We start from the raw sequence: 22071 nt of genomic DNA, 5'->3' as shown, positions 1-22071 counted from the left end.
AGAATTTAGCTCTATTCCACTTCCTAGTGCTCTTTCTCTCCTCAAAATATTAATTTTGTAATTTACCCTGCTCAGCTTGCTCCTTTTCATTATAAATTTTCATTAGAGTTACCACTAAAAACCACACAATAGAGTTTATGCTAGGCTATTTAAGATTTCTTCTGCCAACGGAATTAATCCATTCACTTTAGCCTCAGGCAGACTCTTCTGCCAAGGGGAAAAGGCAGCCACTTCCTCTACCAAACTATCACAAGAACCACCTCTAGGCAATATACTAAAATTCTTCTCTGAAACCTCTTGAGTGAGTCCCCCAGAGTTCAAATAACTCAGCACCACTGTCCTCCAGGCTCCTACTAGTATGGACCATTAAGCAGTGCTTAAAGCATTCCACTGCTTTCCAAACCCAAAGTAACAAAGTCCAAATTCCTCCAAACAAATGCATGATCAGGCCTCTCACAATACCCCAGTCCAACTTCTGTCTTAGTTAGGGTTTTTACTGCTGTGAAGAGACACCAGGACACTTATAAGGAAAACATTTAATTTGGGTGGCTCTCTTATAGTTTCAGAGGTTCAGTCCATTATCATTAAGACAGGGAGCATGGCAGTGTGCAGGAAAACCTGCTGGAGCTGAGAGTCCTACATCTTGCAGGCAACAGGAAGTCAACTGACTGTCACACAGAGGGAAGCTTGAGCAAAAGAGACCTCAAAGCCCGCCTGAGATAATTAACGTATAAAAAGGAAACTTTGTTTGAACTCAGTTTTCAAGGTTTCTTGGTCCATGATTGGTTGGCCTGTTGCTTTGGGCCTGGGGCACACAAAGTAGCATGTTGGGCAGAAACTGGAGGTGGGAAAAGTAGAAAGTGGCCAGGGTCTTACAGTCCCCTTTCGAGCATGCCCTCAATACCTCTCTCTGGACTCTACCTCTTAAAAGTGTCCACTACCCCTCAACAGTGTCAAAGCCTTTGACACTCAGGTCTTTAAGGACTTTTAAGTGCCAAACTACAGTAAGATTCAACCTGATAGATAACCCAGGTGAGAAATACTTGAGAGGTGATAAATATGTCTCCGCCTCAGTGACTCCCCAACCCCGTTTGGGCAGGGCCTGGTCATCTCGGAGACACTCCCCCTTTTGTTACGTGCCTAGTATCACCCCTCCAAGGTATAAAAATAATAATCATAGTCAAACCTTAGGAAGGTTTAAGAAGTAAAAGAAAAAAAGTGCTGCGTGTGGTGGCTTGAGCCTGTCATTCTGGCCCCCAGGAGGCTGAGACAGGAAGAGGAACACAAGTCCAAAGCCAGTGTGGGCTTCCACGGTAAGCTCAGGACAGCCTGAGAGACGGCTCAGTAGTTAAAAGCTCATCTACGACTCTTCCAAAGGGCCAGCTCTGGTTTCTAGCAGCCCCGGGCAGCTCAAGACCACCTACAAGTCTAGCTGCCACAGCCTCTACTGGCCTTTTCGGCCTCCTGAGTTCATGGACATGTGCCCACACAGACACACAGGCACACACATAACTTAAAAACTTTTAAATTTAAAAAAGTAATGAAGCCCATCGCACTGATAGCTTTAAGTTTAAATATAAGCCGGACGGTAGGTTTCGTTGTGTCTGCGTTTGTTTTGTGTGACTGCGGGAGGGCTTTAAGTTCAGAACACGGAGTTGTATCTGTATGTATAAAAGAAAGATGACCCATGCATATTCATAGAAAAGTGCCACATTAGCATCAGTCCCCTATGTGTGTGTGTGTGTGTGTGTGTGTGTGTATGCGCGCGCGTGTAAGACACACACACACACACACACACACACACACACACACACGCTTGCGCACGCACACGCGCACACGTGCGTGCATGCATGTGCCTGTGCACCCTACTGTATCAAGAGACAGTGCAGCAGTCCGCTGGCTCAAACGCCATTACAAGATGGCGCTGGTTTCCTGTTTATCCCGAATGCTAACGTGTCGCTCTCCCGCCCGAAGGCTGATGCAACCTTGACGTGGTATCACCCCAGATAGTACTGACCAATCAGCTTACCGCCCAAGCTCCGCCCCCAGAACCTGCATATAAGCCAGCTTGCCCCGGCGCCCGGGGCCCTCCTCCCGTACCAGCTCTCCCGAGAAGCCATAACCGAGCAGCGTTCAATAAAACCGTGATAGAGGAAGAATCTTGGAGTCGTGTCTTGCTTCCCCGCTGGTCGGGGCGCGCCGCAACTGGTGCCGAAACCCGGGAAACTTCGGACCTTGCGAACGACTCGGAGGAGGGCCGAAGATTCAGAACCTCACACGGGAACGGTGAGTACTCATAAGGTATGACTGACGCCTATGACACCAATCTTGCCTTTTTGCTGGACTTTTTCCCGTTGATAATTTTTGTGTGGGTTATCTTGGTGATTGGGTGCTGCTTTTGGCTGCGCTGCCACCGCGCGGAGGAAACTTGTTTGTGTTGCTGCGAGCGAAACGAAAGTAAAGTTTGTGTTGCTGCGAGCGAAACGAAAGTAAAGCTCCTTAGTGGGGACTGCCGGAGATAAGATAGTCTTTCGTTAGCTCGTTGTTTTCTTTGAGTATAAATCAGTTTCAAAGATGGGGAACTTTGACTCACATATTGAGTTTTTTGTCAAACCTGTGAAGGAATTACTGGGTGCAAGGGATATTAATGTATCCTCCGGTTCTATAAAAAGGGCGCTTAAAGAGATAGATCAACATGCGCCATGGTTCGCGGTATCCGGTGATCTCACAATGAGTTCCTGGGAAAAGCTAGGAAAAGATTTGGAAAAACACAAACGAGATCTAGGAAAAGCCACCTTGCCTTTTTGGAGATTGGTGAAATCTTGTCTGGATGAGGAAAAGGCACAGGAAGCAGTAGCAAAGGGGAGAAAGGCTATGGCAGAATGGCAGGATAGTCAGTCCGAAACCGGTAAGGAAACAGAAGCTAGCAAAGAAAATTCTAAACATAAAGAAAATAAAAGAGAAAAGGGAAGGAAAGGAAATTTCCTCTTAGAAAAGGGAGAAAAATTTTAATCAAGAAAAAAGGATTTTCCCGGTAAAAAGGGGAAAAATTTTGAAACTAGGCCTAAAGATTGGGGCTCTGTAGAGGAAGGATGAAGGAAAGAGAAAAGCCTCTTCCCAGTGGTAATGGAGGAAGAAAAGACTCTTTCCAATTATAGAATTTTCAGGATAGCTAAAACTCTGAGCTCTTTCTGCCTGCCAGCACAGAGTGGCAGCATCTGAATTACAAAGAATCAACAGGTGGGCCTCATTGCTGCTGGCTGAACTAGCAAACAAGCCCTGAGCTTAAAGTTCTGCTGTCTGTTTGCTTAATTTTGGTTCAAATGTTTTTTATTTCTTTCCCTCAGAATGGGAATAATTCAATATTTAGGATCCCTTCATGGGAAATGTTTTTCTGTTTTTCCCTTATGGTGGGAATAACTCATTAGGTAGTCCCTTCACGGAAGTAAGAGAAAGTTTAAACGTGAGTGCGCTTGTGCGGGGCACGCAACCAGCATGGCAGTAAAGGTGTGTGTGAGATAGCCCGGAGCAGCAGGCGGGAGGCTTAGCCACAAGGCCGATGAGGGGAACAGACTCGCGGGCAGGCAAACAAGCAAAGGCCAGGAGAGGGACTAGCACTAAAAGTTTAAACGGGCCTAACTTCTGGTGAAAAATGGTTTCGGTCAGACATGGAATACTAAGTCAATGCTGTGTGAATAAAGGATGTTTTGTTCTTTTGATTGTCTTAATAAATGTTTGGATTCTCATGGTAGATAAACTAAGGAACAGAATTCATAATTGTGAACTATATATTAGGTATGCTCTTGTCTGTTGATCATTACTGAAAATTTGGCTCTGCAATTTAAGTTGCTTTCTAGAATTCTATAGAAGTATAACACCTGAAATGGATTGGGTTGTTAACTTATTAAATAATGTTGCTAAGATAAACCCATAAATAATAATCTCTTACTGATAAAGAGGTTACAAAATTATTTTTCCAGTAAATAAAATACAAGTAAATTGTTTGGTCCACATTGTTAATATTTGGCAATTTACATTAATGTTACTTGGAATCTATAAAAAAGGATCCTCTTTTTAAGATTTTATAAAAATACTCAGAAGTATTACCTAAAGTTACCTCTTAATCCTGTAGAGACTGTATTTAATGCTTTTATAATTGGTATATGTAAAAAGGACCATGAAAATAGAAGCTGGTGATAAAATTGCTCGATTAATATTGCTTTTATATTTTAATTGCAAAATGGCACCTATATGTAGAACTGGAGGCTTTGAAAGTATAGGAAAAAGGTGTTTTGCCAAACAGTTATCAATGATAAACAGCCTAAATTAAAAATAAAATTATACAGGATTGAGATTAAAAGATTACTGTATTCTGGTGCTGGACATATCTATAACTTCACAAGAATCCTGAGATCCCAACTGGCCTCTACAAGAAGTCAGGAAAATGGCGGCTATTACAAGATCTTAGAGCTGTAAATAATACCATGCTTCTCATGGGAGCAACACAACCTGGCTTGCCTGCCCCTGTGGCAATTCCTAAACATTAGGAATTTAATTGTGATTGACTCATATGGATGATATTTTATTGGCTGCTAAAGATAAAAAACTTATTTTTGATGCCTTTTCTAAATTACAAGAGATTGTATTCCTTATAATCCTCAAGGACAGGCTATAGTAGAACGCTGCCATCGTACCTTACCCATTTATGAGACCATTAGTTCTGCTCCTTGTTTGCTGTTTTTGTTTTTGTTTTCTTTATGGTTCTTAGTTGTTCTTTTGCAGACCTGCCAGCCTAAGTAGTGCTGGGATGAAGAAAAATGGGCCTTGGTGGTTCATGTTCCTGGAGCTGCGTCCATGCCAGTGGACCATGGCAGTTAGACACAGATGATGCTCACACATTCCAGAAGAGACTCGGACATCGATGTTGCCGTTGTTGCTGTTACAGCGGTGGTGGCCACTGCTGCTACTATTTCTGGGATGGCTATTTCATAATTGGGTTCTACAGCTAGCACAATGGAGACCCTGGCAGCAAAAGTAGCTACCACAGTTAGTTAATCTTTTATTGGGCATGATAAATTTAATTCTACATTTATACATTTAAATTGGCTTTGAAAGTTGTAAAAATTATTTAAACTCAAGTTCCATTTGTTTATGGGATACCACTTTACAAGGACTCCAATATTTGCAGTAAGGCTCGTTTAAGAAGGGAATGGCTCAATCGCCTTTAGCCTCCTGGCTATGGGTGGGTTAGGACTACTGTTGGTCTTTTCTGTGTCGCACAGATTGCAAGCCCAGCGCCACTTTGAGATCTTTGGCAACAGTTTACTCTACAGCTCACGTGGTTGAGTCTGTATGATAATGAGTATTCAGAGACGGGTAATGCTTGGGGGGCGCTCACCAACCTAAGACAGAGCACTTGCGGGGCCTGGGCAGGTGTCTCCATGACGGGTAAGGTGACCTGCTGACGTCCCACGCAACCTAAGTCAGAAGCTCATTTTTTAGTAAAAAGGGGGGACCTGTAGGGCCCTGGTCTCCTCCCATATTGAGTAAAGCCGTTGCCTGCTTGCCGACCTTGACCAGATGTCCTCCCTATGCTAATTCCCTGCCAGTATCCACCCTCCTGAATGCTTTAGGGAAGTTCCTTGTTTGTGTATCCTGCATATTGGGCGTTAACAGCTTAGATGCAAGAATGTAGAACATTCAGTAGCAAACTTCTGCCCTCCGGGGATCCGCCATTGTACTGTAAGCCTGTATTTAAGGTTTCCTCCCTCTTTCAATAAACGGCATTTGGCATTTGGCATTCAGCTGAGGCATGCTGACCTTCCTGATGATCAGCCTCTCCCTGAATCTGGCCTGGACTCAGGATGACATATTCTGGGCTTTCCTTCGAGCCTGGCCTGTGCCCGCTCCTGTGTTTTTAACGGATACTCTCTTTCCACAATTTCATTCCACCATCTGCAGGCTGGAGGATGAAGTTTGTTATCCTACCACCTATCAAACTTCAAGCTATAATAGCACTGATTTTATTTTCCAGTTCAAAAACAGTGCTTAAACAGTAAACCCTTTAAACCAGCCAAGAATAAGTTAGGATCCCTGTTTCAGGCATATAACAACAAAAGTCTGGCAGGGTACCCCTGGGTTATGAGAGAGAATTTGAAATGTTACAATTGAATTTCACCGCCTCTATTGCTGCCCTAAATCAGACGCGTGCTCATTTGACCACCTTGGGAGAATTTACTGATTTTTTGGTCACAGCTGCATCTTATGTGAAGGAATGGGCTGGGGTGTGGGCGATGGGAACAGTGGGCTTGATTGGTCTAGTCATACTGGGTTGGATCCTCTGTAGGTTGATAAAGCGCAATCGTACAGAGCGTACACTTATGCTATGGCCGCCCTGGATGCTGGCGGTTCCCCAAGTATCTGGTTGGCCCAGCTGAGAGAACTGTAGGCTGTCCCTGCACTCGGAGGGCTCTGCCCATTGCACCCGATTAGGAAGCCTATGATACTGCTCCTGCACACGGAGAGCTCTGCTCATTGCACCCGTTTAGAGAGTATCATTGTTCCTCCTACTCAGCACTCGCCCATCGAGCAGGAAGCTCATCATGAGGAGACTCCTAGCTCTGGGTTGCCAAAAACAAAAAGGGGGAACTGCAGCAGTCCGCTGGCTCAAACGCCATTACAAGATGGCGCTGGTTTCCTGTTTATCCCGAATGCTAACGTGTCGCTCTCCCGCCCGAAGGCTGATGCAACCTTGACGTGGTATCACCCCAGATAGTACTGACCAATCAGCTTACCGCCCAAGCTCCGCCCCCAGAACCTGCATATAAGCCAGCTTGCCCCGGCGCCCGGGGCCCTCCTCCCGTACCAGCTCTCCCGAGAAGCCATAACCGAGCAGCGTTCAATAAAACCGTGATAGAGGAAGAATCTTGGAGTCGTGTCTTGCTTCCCCGCTGGTCGGGGCGCGCCGCAAGACAGAACATTTTACAGGAAGTAAAATGTAGGCCAGATAAGGACACTTGCAGTCACGAACTCCTGCTACACTGCCATCACACCTGCTCTCAGAGCGAACAGAAGCTTCTAGTCCCTGTGATCTCCTGTCTCCCCGGGTCACTTCCTACCCTCAACTACTCTTTGTGCAGTTGTGTGGTTGGTCCTCTGCTGCGCCGGCCACACTTGCTGCCAGTCAGTCTTCTACCATGTGGACACGCGCCGGTTCAATCCAGCATCTCTGTACGGCAGTAAGCCTTCCCTCTTACTTCTACCTCTATGCGGAACAACTCAGAGGCCATGTCTAGCAAGGAGCCTTTCCAGGCTCCTGGGAAGGAGCTGTGTGGACCCACCACAAGCTATCACAGACATCCAGCCACACCCCCAAGCACGGGTGAGTGAGCGGCCACCTTCCAACACTCGTCCTTCAGTCCTATCTCTGGCCTTCCCTTCAGGGGTCAGGTTCAGCGTTTTCCTCCTGTGTGTCTTCTCATCAGTCCGTGTAAGAGAGCAGACAGCAGTCTGCAAACACGGGAAAGGCAGGCCGGAAGGCTAAATGCAAACTGTATGGAATGAAACTGGTGGGATAACACACGCCTTTAACCCCAGGACTCGGAAGGCAGAGGCAGGCGGATCTACAGAGAAACCCTGTGGGAAGGAAGAAAGGGAGGGAGGGAGGAAGGAAGGAAGGAAGGAAGGAAGGAAGGAAGGAAGGAAGGAAGGAAACCCAAGACTTGGTTCCTTCTGAGAAGGACCACGAAAAAAGTTCAGCAATTTCCAGGTAAAATGTCGAAAGACTGGTCACCAAAGGCAGGGAAGCCATAACACTTGCCTTGTGCTGATACAATGCACCAAGTCATGTGGGCGTCTGGCCAAAACTTTCTTTCCTCTGCCTAATCAGGACAAGTCCTCAGACAAGGACAAAGAAAGGCACAGTCTTAAATAACTGCCCAAGTGTCCAGTATCAGTTCATTTTATGGTTTAGAACACTGTGTTCTAGGGCCAACTTGATGGCTTAGTGGATAAAGACTCGTGCTGGCAAACCTACCAACCCGAGTTCAATTCCCAGAACCCAGTGCAGGAGAGAGCCGACACCAGCAAGCTGTCCCTGACCTCCCCGTGTGCATCGTACACACACGTACACACACACACACACACACACACACACACACAATAAATAAATATATAAAATGTTAATAAAATGTTAAAAATGTGCCCTGTAAGTTGGTGATAATGACGGGTGACACCAAGGAAGGGTATAAAGGAACTCTGTGGACTAGGTTTTATAAATTTATTGTAAATATAAATGCATTTTGAGCTAAAAATGTTTTAAAGCAAGTTGCTTACTGTTTAACGGATTTACTTTCTCTACTGAACCCCCCACCCCCCACCCCTGCCCCAGCAGAGTGGGAATTTTTGTCTGCTGCGCTCACCAGTTAGTCCCAGATCCTGACAGTGCCCAGCATATAGAAGACCTACAACAGACCTAACAGAATCAGATCAACGGTGTACTACAAATCTCAGGCTTGCCTTTAGCTTTTCCTTTTCTCCTGCTCAGCTTTCTTTAGTCTAAAAAGAAAAAAGAGCTGGGTGGCGGTGGCACATGCCTTTGATCCCAGCACTCGGGAGGCAGAGCCAGGCGGATCTCTGTGAGTTCGAGGCCAGCCTGGTCTACAGAGCGAGATCCAGGACAGGCACCAAAACTACACAGAGAAACCCTGTCTTGAAAAACCAAAAGAAGAAGAAGAAGAAGGAGGAGGAGGAGGAGGAGGAGGAGGAGGAGGAGGAGGAGGAGGAGGAGAAGAAAATAATCTAGGGGCTGGGGAGATAGCTCAGTCAGTAAAGCACTTGTCCTGGGAACATGAGAACCAGAGTTCAAGCTCCAGAAACCGCACTGGGGATGCAGAGACAGAGACTCCCTGGGGTCACTCGCCTACCAGGCAAGTGCCAGGCCACGGAGAGACTCTGTTTCAAAAAAAAAAAAAAAGAGTAGTTTCCAAGGTACAATACGTAACACTGGCCTCTGACCTGCACGTGTGTGCAAACACACACACACACACACACACACACACACACACACACACACACACTTGCGCATACGTAACCATGCATACACACAGCATAAAACTTTATTTGAGGGGCTGGAGAGATGGTTGTGGCTCAGGTCACTTGACAATACCAGGCAACTCACATCTGCCTGTAACTCCAGCTCCAGGGGACCTGACATTCTTTTCTGTCCTCCACAGACACTGCCCTCACATGACATACTTATACACAGACACATGCACACAGACACATAAATTAAATCTTAAAAAAAAGGTCGACTGTTTTTGTTTGTCAATAAGTGGGAGAGTGTTGATGTTCACAAGGTGTCCCCTAACATCTGTCTCTACACGGCTGGATGTTTTCTCCTGGGCCTGATGGGGATTTTCAAGTGAAGCAATGGGCAGCTCGGAGCTCTCTTAAGGTCAAGTGGCCAACCTGACCTCAGAAACTACTTTTATCAGAGGAACCACAATTTGATTAGTCCAGAGCGGGATGTATGCTCCAGGTCACTGCTGAAAACAATAAAGCAATCAGCCAGCAGAATGGAAGAGAGCCCCAGAGAAACAACGTATACCAGGGTGACGTGGGCAAAGCTACCATGGTGCCTTCCAGAGGAGCAGCACTAGCTGTGGTCTGCAGAAGGAGAGAGCAAGACCTTAATAACAGAGGCCGGCCAATCAGGTTAGCAGCTCCCTGAAGGTGGGAAAACCAGCACCAAAACTGCAAAATATATTCATCTAAAATGTCTAGTAGCCATCAAAAAAAAGAAAATAAAAAAAGCGAGGCATGCAAAGAAACAGCAAAGGCTCATACATCTGAAAAAAAAGTCAGCCAGGGAAACGGCCTGTGAGTGTAACCAGATGATCGGTTACAGGGTTTGCTCGGACTTAAAGAAATAAAGGGGACTAGAGATGGACGGCTCAGCAGTTAGGGGCACTGGCTGCTCTTCCAGAGGACCTAGCTCTGATTCCCAGCACCCACATGGCAGCTCACAACCATCTCTAACTGCAGCTCCAGGAGATCCAACACTCTCTTCTAGCCTGCAGGACTGCAGATATGCATGTGGGGCACAGACGATACATGCAACCAAAACATCCATACACACAAAAAGTGTGCAACCCTACGCACACCTTTAATCCCAACACTGGGGAGGCAGGGGCAGCCAGATCTTGAATTAAGGCTAGTGTGGTCTACACAGGGAGTTCCAGGTCAGCCAGAGCTCCCAAGTGAGAGCTTCCCTCAGACTACAACAACAAAAACAAAGAGCTCTGACAACACTGTGGTAAATACCAAATCCCAACCGAAAGAGAGAACTTTAAGACCAAAACTGGAGCTGAAAGTGCAAGAGAAGTTTAAAAAAAAAAAAAAAATCACCAGAGAGCCTCAAGTTGGGCCATTTTATGTAACAACTTGGCTGGGTTAAGGGATGCCCAGAGAGCTGAGAAAACATTATTTCTGGTGTGTCCATCTGTTTCTGGAAGAGATGAGCATGTGAACTGGTAGACTGAGGAGAGCATCCTGACCAGTGTGGTCAGACACTGCCCAATCTGTTGATCTCTTTGGGTGGAGAAGTGCAAAGGTTCGTAAAGAAAGGGCAAACCTGTTTGTTTCTAAGCAAGAATATTCTGCCTCTAGATTCTGATCCTTGTTCTTGGGCCTTCGGACCTGGGCAGGGGTGGGAGCTTACACACCTTCAGCTCACCTTCTCCTTGGGTATTTGGACTCAGACTAAATTATATCACCAGTTGCCTGATCGATGACAACTTGCAGGTGTCTCATGGGACTTCCTGTCCTTACCCCAGGAGCCGATTCTTATAATAAATCTCCTAGGCTACGGTTTGGGTCTTAAATATCCCCTGAAGGTCTACACAGTAAAACCTTGTCCCCAGCCTGTGGTACCATTGGGAAATTGTGGTCTCTTTAGGAGGTAGGGTCTAGAAAGAGGAAGCTCAGTCCATGCCCCTCTTGTCTCTTTGTTTGGAGAGGGGATTTAGGAGTTTTGCTTGTTTTGATTTTTTGAGACAGAGTCATGCTGTGCAGTTCAGTCGGGCCTTGAACTCACAGGGATCCTCCTGCTTCAGCTTCTCTAAGGCGGGGAGTATGGGCACGTGGCACCATGCTCCAGTCTGTCTTTGCATTCCCCCCCATGATGACATACAGTTCCACCACCACGGACCTCGAGAAGGCAACAGGACAAAGATGACCACGAACCCCAAACTCTGAAACCATGAATTATTATAAGCTCACTTTCTCAGGCACTTTCTCAGTGACAGAAAGCTGACTGGCACATCTCATATGTAAAATAAAAAGGGGAAAAAACTCACTAGAGAGTTTCGGGATGGGGGTATGTATATCTACGTACATTTGCTACATATATAGTTTCTGTAGAGAAGCCCAATACAACAGTAGACACAAGGTAGCAGAATAAAGAATTAGCCAAACTTGGGCCAGCTCAACACAGGTGATGTAAGCTCAACAACAATGATCAGAACCAAGAAAGGGGACCCCACACGTCACACTGTGGTACGTGCAATGGGAACATGAGGAGAGAAAAAGGGAGAAAAATACTTGAACAAATCAAGGCTGAATACTTACTAAAGTTATTGAAAAACAACCTACAACATATCCAGGGAGCTCAAACAAACAAAAGCTCCAAGTGGGTTAAACACAAACTCCAAATTTATACCATGTGAAAATGCTAGAAAGGGAAACCAAAAAACACCTAGGGAGCATCTAGAGAAAATGATGCATCACCTCTGAGGGGATCCAACAAGATCCATAGCCAGCTTCCTCAGCAGGAATAACAGACAGAAGGCATTCAAAAACAACCACACAAAAAGCCAGGGGCTGGAGAGATGGCTGGGTGATTAAGAGCATTTGCTGCTCTTGCTGAGGGCCAGCCTTTGGTTCCCAGCACCAACATGGCAACTCACAAATGTCTATAACCCAATTACAGAGGCTCTGATGCCCTCTCTTCTGGCCTCAGACACCAGGCAAGCACATGGTACACAGACATAAATTCAGGCAAACATTCATACACACAAAATAAAAATAAATGAATAAACGAAGTGTATATACTGCTCTTGCAAAGCACTTGAGTTCAGTTCCCAGCACCCAGGTCAGGCTGCTCAAAACCACCTGTTTAACTCCAGTTCCAGGGGATCTGATGCCCTCTCTAGCCTCCGTGGACACACACACATGCACACACACACATACACACTTAATTTAAAATATATATATTGTTTAAAAATATATAAAAATACTCCAACATAAACAAAGCGGAATCCATTACTAGCCGACCCACCTTCCGTGAAACGGCAGAGGGCATCCTCCTCCAGTCCGACAAAAGTGACCTCAAGGGCTAATTCAAACCACCCACAAGGAGCACGAGTAATTATGCAACCACAACAGACACTGTAAATCTGGTTTTTCTCTCTTTTGTTAACAGATTTTAATTTAAGCATATAAACATAATAGACAGACATAATGTATTGCTGAGTCTGTAAGATTGGGAAACGCATGAATAATTGCCGAAACGCAACAAAGGAGGTAAATGATCATAAAACTTCCACAGGCCAAGGAGGTAAAGACAGATGGTAAAAATATAATTATAACAATCCATAAGGGCAGATGTGAGGCCAGAAGTACAGCACGTTGTTGGGTTTGGAACATTAATAGAGTAACAATAACACCAGGAAAAAAGGGGTAAAGAAAACAGGGGTATCAGGGAGGAGCCTTTCTTAAGTTTTAATTGCGGACATGTGAGCGCATGACAGGGGGAAGAGCACATGTGTCGAGGCCAGAGAACAACTTTGTGGAGTTGGCTCTGTCCTCCCACCTTTATCCGGGTTCCAGGGATTGAATTCAGCCCACCAGGCTTGTGTGGCAAGGCCTTTTTACCTGCTGAGCCATCTGAGCAGCCAAGGAGTAACATTTCTATATGGGATTAGAATTAGGATAATTAATTCTAAATTAACTCTAAAGCTGATTTTGATACGCTAAAAAGATCATTAAAAATACTTCAAAAGAGTGAAAAAAATCGTAAATTAATTTTAAAGGCCACGTTAGAGTTTTATTGACACCCAGGCACTGGTGACACAGAGCCAGGGCTACACAGGAAAAAACCAATTTGAGAAAAGTAGAGGCTATGAAATATGAAAAAAAAATAGAATATATCTAACTACATCAACAATAACATTAGATGTGAATAGACCAGCAAATTAAAAAGTGATTGAAATGGAAAAATCCAATCACATGCTGTCTTCAGGAGACAGAGTACAGCTTCAAAGACACACCCAGATAATTAAAACAATGTAGAATGGTTGCCAGGCTTAATCCCAGGACTCAGGAAGCAGTGGCAGGCAGATCTGAGTCCGAGGCCAGCCTGGGCTACACAGCAAGTTCCGGGACAGCCAGGGCTACACAGAGAAACCCAGTCTCAAAAATTAAAAATAAAAATTAAAAAACTAAAAAAAGAATGTATAATGATTCAGCCACTTTGACAGCTGACCTTCCTTAAATGAGTGACTGAGGTGACCACATGACCCAGCAATTCTGCCAATTCTGCTTTTCAACAGCACCCCCGAAAGAAATTAAAAAACACAAAACAAGTTTGTGAGTGCTTAGAGCATTATCACCAAGAGCCAAAAGGTACAGACAACCCGAACATCCATCAGTGGAAAAACCCAGATCTGGTACATTCATATGAAGAAACACCGCTAGAGACTGAGAAGGTGGCCCAGTGGGTAAAGTGCTTGCTCCGTAAGCATCGGGACCTGAGTTCGGATCCCCAGCACCCACATAAAAGCCAGGCACTGTAATAGCGCCCATAGCCTCCAGCATTGGAGGTGAATAGACAGGGGGATCCCTGAGACTTGCTGGCCAGCCAGTCAAGCCAAAACAGATTCAGTGAAGGACCTTGACTCAAGAAATAAGAAGGTAGAGAGGACTGGCTCCGTAGTTAAGAGTATGAGAGCTTGACTGCACTTCCAGAGAATCAGAAATACACTCCTGGCACCCATGTGGTGGCTCACCGCCACCTGTAACTCTAGCTTCCAAGGAGCCAATGTCCTCTTCCAGCCTCGACAGGAACCTGCATGCATGTGCACATATACACACAGACACACATAAATAAAAATAAATTTAAAAAAAAACAGGTGGAGATTAATAGCTGAAGATACAGACATCAACCTCTGCCCTACACACGCGCCTGTACACAGAGGTGTGTACACACACACACACACACACACGCACACGCACACGCACACACACCCCGTTCATCTGAAAAAAGAAATGAAGGGCTGATCTATGCCACATCACAGTTGGACCTTGAAAGCATGCTAACTAGAGGAAGACAGTCACAAAAGGCCACACATTACACAATTCCATTATGCAGAAGTTCTGATTGGGGAAATCTGCAGACAGGAAGTAGATCAGTGACAGCCTACGGCAGGGAAGAGAGGTACCGTGATAGCTAAAGGGTACAGGACTCGAACCCACAGCCTCATGCATACTGGGCAAATCCTCCATCACTCAGCACCCCACCCCAGCAGGGTAATGGATGAACTGTTTAGTATGTAAACTATAACTCAATAAAGCTGTTTTAAATTTTTCCATACACATTCTTGCTGAAGCAGACAATGTGTCTTAGAGGCGTGATGAACATGTGGCCCTGAGTCAGGTTCGCGGACACAGAATCACCCCCGTGCAGGGATCCACGATGCTTACTTGGTTTTCCTGGGTCTGCACTGTGCTTGACCATGGAGAAAGTTCAATAGCATCCTACTCACACCAGAACGTGACACACTGAATTGTTCTGGTCCCATTCTCCCAATACCCGCCTACAGCTTTCCCAGCCTGACCATTCCACGTACCTGGAATGCTCTCTCATTTTTATGTGGGAATCCAGTATGCCCTGCTGAACTGGCTCCCTGCCCTGAATCCCAGCTTCCTCAACCTAAGCCAACTTCATGGGCTAGCTAGCTCTGATTCGTCCAAGTAGTGAATGCAGACTATACCAAACTAGCCCCGCCTAAGGAGCTGTACACTGTTTTCCAATGCCAGCTTGAGCCAGCCTCAGAACCCCGTGTGCCTGTCAAAAGCAAGCAGCTCCTTATTACAAAGCATGCATGCTCTATTCCATTTCAGAATTTAGCCCTGCACCTGGTGTGCCCCACTTCCTGGCCTGGCTTTAATATTCTACCTACTCTATAAAGCACCATGGAGAATCATAAGCCTCTGGCCCCACTCTCCTGGGAAGCAGACCTACAGCTATGGGCATAAGTCCCACCTGCGACTCTACTACGGCATGAACGCACGGCCTTGACAAGTGTCTCAAGCATTCTGCTTTCTCCAACTACAGGAAAGAGGCAGTAACGCTCCTGAGAACATGAGGAGTAAGTGACTAATATATACAGAACAGGACAAGCACTGTTATTGCCTCTATCACCTCTAGCTGACGATACCATATTTGTTGACTTTCATCCTTCCTGCCAGTCCCTACTCAAAGGCATGGAGAGTCTTCTCTCTCTTCATTTTTGTGGCTTGTAATAGAGTGCTAGGCACAGGACAGGTATATGTAAGGGACCATACATACAGGTACATGTAAGGACACACATTCCTTCACCAAGAGTGAAGGGAAAAATATGCTTCAGTTAGTCCAGCAGTGGTAAAGACTTTAGAACTCACACTTTCAAAATAAAAATGAGAGCACATGGTTCCTGGAAGTACTAGATGGAATATGTGGAATCAGGTCTGCCCTGGAAAATCCAGGCTTGTCTCACTGCCTGAACTCTCTAGAAAGAATCCAATACTCAACAGTTAGAATGGTTACATAAACCACAGCAGTCGACACAGGGGATTTTACACAAACAGAAGGCCTGGGCTGACCCCTGCGCCTGAACAAAACACAAAGCAGAAAGACAGCATGGGAAGACGGCAGAGCCCTCCTAGAGAACTAACTGTGCACACAGTACTGCATGGTGCAGGCTCCTCTACCTTCCCAGGTCCTCTCCATGCTAAAGATAATCATTAAAATACAGACAAACAAACAAACCCACTAGTAATGCTGCTAATGCCTTTACCTAAGCAATGACATCAAAAGCAGAGCGACTCTCAAACAAGACACAGTGGGAAAAGCTGAGTTTCTGTATCACTCAACTCTCTGAATAGGTAAGTTTCCCGATAAGAAAAAAAAAACACCCAAGTACTTTTGTTATGGTCAATTTTCTTTAACAGTGAGTCATTTGTTTTATTTATGTCAAGAACAATCATCACTTTGACTCAAGAGTCTTCCTAATTAAGTCCTCTCATTAGGTGCAATCAAAAACAGAAACGAAGCCAGAGAACGGGTTCAGTGCACGAGGGTGCTTGCCCGCAAACCTAATGATCTGAGTTCAATACCCAGGACCCACGGTGGACGGAGTGAGCCAGCTCCTCAAAGCTGCCCTCTGACATCCAAATTATCCCAAGGTGGCACACATACAAAATAAATAATGAAGTGCATTTTTTTTAATTTAAACTGAAACCTAAAGGTATACCCAAAGAACTTGCCTTTAGCAAATTTTTCACCTCGATATCTCCAGTGCTTCCTAAATTAGAACCCAACTCAGAGAAAAACAAAAAGTAGGAAAGCAATGTCAGACTCACCCACGGCGTGACGCTCATGCTTCTCATGTCCATGTACTTATTGCACACAGACAGACGCACGCAGCTACAAGTCGAATGTGTATATGCTCAGAGAGACATGTATCACTAACACAGGTATATTGATACAAACGTATAGGAGAAAAAAATTTAGTCATAAAACAATCTTTTTCAATTGTCTTCTCAGGCCAGTAAGACAATGTCAACAACAGAAGCTTTCAGATGCCCTAGATGATAAAGACAGCTCTAACAAACATGCAGCCGTACCAACACTTTCGATCTTCCTACCGTCAACATTTCTTAAATCAACTGTCAGAGAGAGAAAAAAAATTGTCACCCCTTGACATAATTCTAATCAACAGGTAACAGCTCTAGAGTCTAAACACAATTATAATCTACAAAATTCTTCATATTCCAATCAGAATTTCTTCTCAATGCCTTCTTAAATACTTCTGCCAAAGCAGCAGTCTGTCAAGGCATGCAGTTTAAATCATTAACTACACAGCACCAAGTCAGGATCTTAGCTAGTATGGATGTTTCTTGAAGGCCCTGATCATGCCCTTATAAGCGTTGTATACAATACCCAATACACCAAAGAGTATTAAACATCTGTGATAGCTCGTTTTTTTAAAAAGGCAAGAAAGTCTTTGTTATTCAACCTGACTTCCCAAAGTGTGATTATAAGACATCAAAACCACACTGGTCGGAATTAGGAAGTCTGTGCTCTCTGTCCAAGAACACGGCTTCATTTTTGCGTCAAAAGAAGCCGCTGGAAGAAAGAACGCAACACGGAGGCTTAGGCTACTTCCCTGGAGCATTTCCACTTGGCTCACCGTTTTGGCATGGACCACTCTGTCACCCACGGCCGCTCCAGGGACCCCCTCCTTACCTTTCCCATTTTGCCATGTGGTGTACCAGGACAGGGTAAGGAACGAGGTGACGAAAGCTAACAGAGTGGCCACAGTTCCATTTCGGAGCCTCATCTCATTTCCGCATCCCACTAGTGCAGACGCTGGTGACGGCAAGCAAGACCTGTCTCCCTTCAGCCACCAGCCAACAGAATCCAGAATGCCTGGCTCTAGTCCGAACACAGCAACCGACGAGCCAGGTTCATTCCAGATGTCGGGCAGAGGGTGTCAGGCAACCAGCAAGACAGCGGCGGGTACTGAGAGTCCGGATTGTCTTCGCGGTCTTCATAGGCTGAGGGCTTCTTTTCTTCTTCTTCTTCTTCTTCTTCTTCTTCTTCTTCTTCTTCTTCTTCTTCTTCTTCTTCTTCTTCTTCTTCTTCCTGTCAGATAGAGAAGAGAAAGGAAAACTTGCTAAACAATGCAAAGCAGAGGTTTCTTCGTGTAGCATTCAGCATTAGCAGCAGACTTTTGTCAAGGCTAAACTGTACGTGTGCAGACCACCCCCATATAAAAACTACGCATTTCTCATAGCACAATTGTGAGGGTCTTTTCCCTCCAAGGGAAAAAAGCTTCCAACTGTATTCCCTCCCAGCTGGTTCTGTCTGTGGGAAACACAAAAAATTATGGTTACTCATTTAAAGGGCAAAGCTGTAGGATTCACAGATTCCCAAAGAGACCTCTTGACAACCAGTTACTATCTGCTGCATAATAACAAGCAATGACTAAAAAATAAAAACAGGAGAATGTATGTATGACTAGAATGATTTGAAAAAGTCAAAAGACCAGGATCCCAGATCCAGCTCTGACATTACTTACATGCGGACCCCCCACCCCATCCCCCAACTCCCACGCATACAGTGGGACTCTTTTCATCCATATCTCCAAGTCTCATCCATGAAATAAATAAAGCAACCGGTCCTGACTCCCCATATTACCATAAATCACAAAAAGTTTGCAGTTATCCATGTTATTTATCCCCATCTTTTTTGGGGGGGTGGGGGGGTGGGGCCGGGTATCAAGACAGTTTCTCTGTGTAGCTCTGTCTGTCCTAGAACTTGCTGTGTAGACCAGCTGGCCTCAAACTCAGAGATCCATCTGCCTCTGCCTCCCGAGTACATATCCTCATCTTAAATTTTCGAGAGAAAGCTGAAAATACTTATGCATTCAGAAGAGGTGGCAATCCAGCCCACACCCTCTCAGCAGCGGCCCATCCCATCACGTTGCTTCCACTCGGGAAATTGGGAAGATCATTACTTATCTAACTAAATTTCTGAAGAACTGAAAAGAAATGAGGTTGTTAAACATATTTAAGCATAATGCCCAGCACAAGATAGGTTTTCAATAAATACCAACTGTATCAAAAAGAAAAACAAGCCAACAAATGCAGCCTGCCACTGTGCTGTCCATTCCACACATAACTGGCCTCATCCCCTAGGGGCATGTCAAGTCACCTGAGATGTGCGTTGATTTCTAGTGGCATCAACGGGGTAGCACCACGAAATGTTCTTGGGGATGCACTAAAGGACCCTCTGGTGGGGTGAGTTAATGCACCTCCAAAAACAACTAAGGAACCCGAGACAAATGGAAGGGCATGCCTGGTTAAAGCAGTCATTTGCAGGCCATTCACAAACTACCACCTCAGCTATTTCTCAGCACAGCGAGGAATCTCCACTAGCCAAGAAAGACCACAGGAATAAATGACAAAGAATGATGGTGATGATCGCCACTGTAATTCACTGGCTTCTTCCTTCATTCTGGGCCCATTACATGGCGTAAACCTTCACTAAATCCTTACAGGGCAAGCAACACAAACCCCATTTTACACACAGGGCAATCAACTCGATGAGAAATCCCATTTTGAATAACTTCTAAGCTCAAGGGGTTTTTTTTGCTGTTGTTGTTTTGTTTTGGGGGTTTTTTGTTGTTGTTTTTGTTTTTTGTTTATCGAGACAGGGTTTCTCTGTGTAGCTCTGGCTATCCTGGAACTCACTCTGTAGATCAGGCTGGCCTACAACTCACAGAGCTCTGCCTGCCTCTGCCCCCTGAGTGCTGGGATTGAAGGTGTGCGCCACCACTGCCGCCGCTGCCACCACCCGGCTAAATTCAAATGATCTGCCACTTTTTGTCCCACAGACTGACCATTCACACCACAGCTGAGTAGAGAAGCTGCTATAGGATGCTCTACAGCTCAAATGAAACTGGAGACATTTTCTGGGTGTTAACTTGGCTCAACAGGAAATGCAGAAATTTTTATAAATGTTTTCTATTCTATAGGTAGCACAAGTCTGTTATGGGATAAGTCGCAAAACGCACAGAAAATTTCACAGTCCAAACATGCAACTCTAAACAAATTTCCCACTTCCTGTAGCCTTTGGCTAATCCCTCACTCCTGAGTCTCCAACAAAGCATGCCTGTTAGTCTCCCTGGCCAGTAACTCTAATTTCCATGCAACATTCTAGAAGTACCGAATTCCACAGCATCGCCTCCTGACCACGAGGTGTTCCAAAGAGGTTCTCCAAGTTACCCCTTGCTAAGGCCAAATTGATTGATCTCCCCTGGTTAACCTAACTTTATCACACCCATATCCATGTTAACTACTTACAATCAAAATCCTCACGGAGAGAAAAAAAATCCTATAATTTTAAATTCCACAAAGTACCTGATCTATTAACTCAATAAAACACTCAGTAATGACTTCTGATTATGAAAACAGGGGCAGTATCTTAGTAAACTGTGTAACTTGGAATTTGAAGCCTGGTATGACATCATACAAACTTGTTTTTCACTTTCTGTCCATAAATAATGCAGCCATATTTTGCTTCAGAAAGAATTTTGTTGGGGGGGGGGCTGATAATTACAATAAATATCCAGTTGACATAAATCAGGAAGGAGAGTCATGCAATATCATGTCTAAACTATCATAAAAAAAAAAAGGTAGCCGGGCGGTGGTGGCACACACCTTTAATCCCAGCACTCGGGAGGTAGAGCCAGGCGGATCTCTGTGAGTTCGAGGCCAGCCTGGTCTACAGAATGAGATCCAGGAAAGGCGCAAAGCTACACAGAGAAACCCTGTCTCGAAAAACCAAAAAAAAAAAAAAAAAAAAAAGAAAAGAAAGAAGAAAAGAAAAAAAAGGTAGTTTAAAAGTTTTTATTAAGCTAGGCAGTGGTGACACATACCTTTAATCTCAGCACTTGGGAGGCAGAGGCAGGGTGCTCTCTGAGTTCGAGGCCAGCCAGATTAAGTTCCAGGACAGCCAAGGCTACACAGGGAAACCCTGTCTTGAAATACACGCTCCCCCAAACCCCCCAAAATTTTTTTATTAAATACAAATTAAGCCTTTGTAAATGTATAAATGCATAGAGACAAAATGAATTCTAACACCAAAGTATACTATAAACCACCCATAACACCTAAAAAGCACATGGAATACTGAATACTGGACCTAAGAAGTTAGTAAACTCTCCTTGGGAGATGACACTCAGGAAGAATTCTACTAAAACGTTCTGACATCTCACAAGAAAAAAACGAGTGTTCTACTCCACAGGAATGCAGCTATACATTTTAAATCAGGGTTTCCAAACTAAGCTTCATCGGGAAGCACAAGTGAATGAAATCTCCAGAGGGGAGCAGGCAGAACAAGCCATGTGCCCTTAAAACACCCCAGGCAGCTGCGGGGCTGGCTCATTAGACACAGGTGACCTACATTTGTATCGGCAGCCACATATGTGAACATTTAAATATCGCCCTTACCTTAAGACTGTCCCAGGCTACCACTTAACACAGGTCGATCTTTAAGCAAAAAGGTAATGGCTACCGTTCCCACTCGCTATGCCTTTATCCTCCCAAAGATGAATGGAACATTCAACTCTCCACCTCAGAATGAGAAATCTGTTAACAAAATTGCATTCTAAAAAGAAAAGAAAAAAGAAAAAAAGCCCAGTAATGTAAGAATTAAGTTTTTAAAGTGTTCTCTGAAATATCCCGTATGTTCCATGGCTGAGAACACTTTGCTTAACATTTGGCATATTCCTTAATCAGCATCCCACAGACAAAACAGAGGTGCCTGAAAGAATAAAAGGCACGATTCATGACACCCCGGATCAATGAGCACCATGACGTAAGCCTGCACAACTTTATAATCCACAATTATGAAAAACTCATGTCTTTTCCACTTACAGCACATAAATATTTCTTTTACACAGCTTACATAATTTCATCGTCTAGTCTCTCTCTCTGGACTTACACTTAGGGGGTTAAGGAAACCTATGTCACCATAACCTGTTAGTAAAACTATTCTTTAAAGCTTTCGGAAGAGAAAGGAGCCTGAACCACAAAGCGTGTGTTACTTGATTCTAAATTTAGATTTTTTGCATTCAAGTGAACAACTGTGTCATTCTTTATCTTTTATCAAATAATGTGTCGGGCAGCAAAAGCACAACAGGAAAATAGATGGCAGGCACGAAGAAGATAACGTAGTAATGCACT

At 44.7% G+C, this 22071-nt stretch overlaps 1 protein-coding gene across 1 annotated transcript in view; it reads right to left on the bottom strand.

The window, feature by feature from the left end:
• Mgat4a (alpha-1,3-mannosyl-glycoprotein 4-beta-N-acetylglucosaminyltransferase A) overlaps positions 1-17959 on the bottom strand; it is a 99968-nt gene extending 82009 nt beyond the window's left edge. Inside the window, exon 1 of the mRNA XM_059281526.1 lies at positions 17567-17959. Coding sequence (XP_059137509.1) covers positions 17567-17660 — 94 coding nt within the window. The 5' untranslated portion in view covers positions 17661-17959. The remainder of the gene's footprint in view (positions 1-17566) is intronic.
• Positions 17960-22071: the final 4112 nt, after the last annotated feature.

This window comes from Peromyscus eremicus, chromosome 16_21 (genome assembly GCF_949786415.1).
Source record: "Peromyscus eremicus chromosome 16_21, PerEre_H2_v1, whole genome shotgun sequence".
In the NCBI taxonomy this organism is placed as follows: Eukaryota; Metazoa; Chordata; class Mammalia; order Rodentia; family Cricetidae; genus Peromyscus; species Peromyscus eremicus.
The sequence above is the reverse complement of the archived record's forward strand: the minus strand, read 5'-3'. Positions and strand labels throughout refer to the sequence as shown.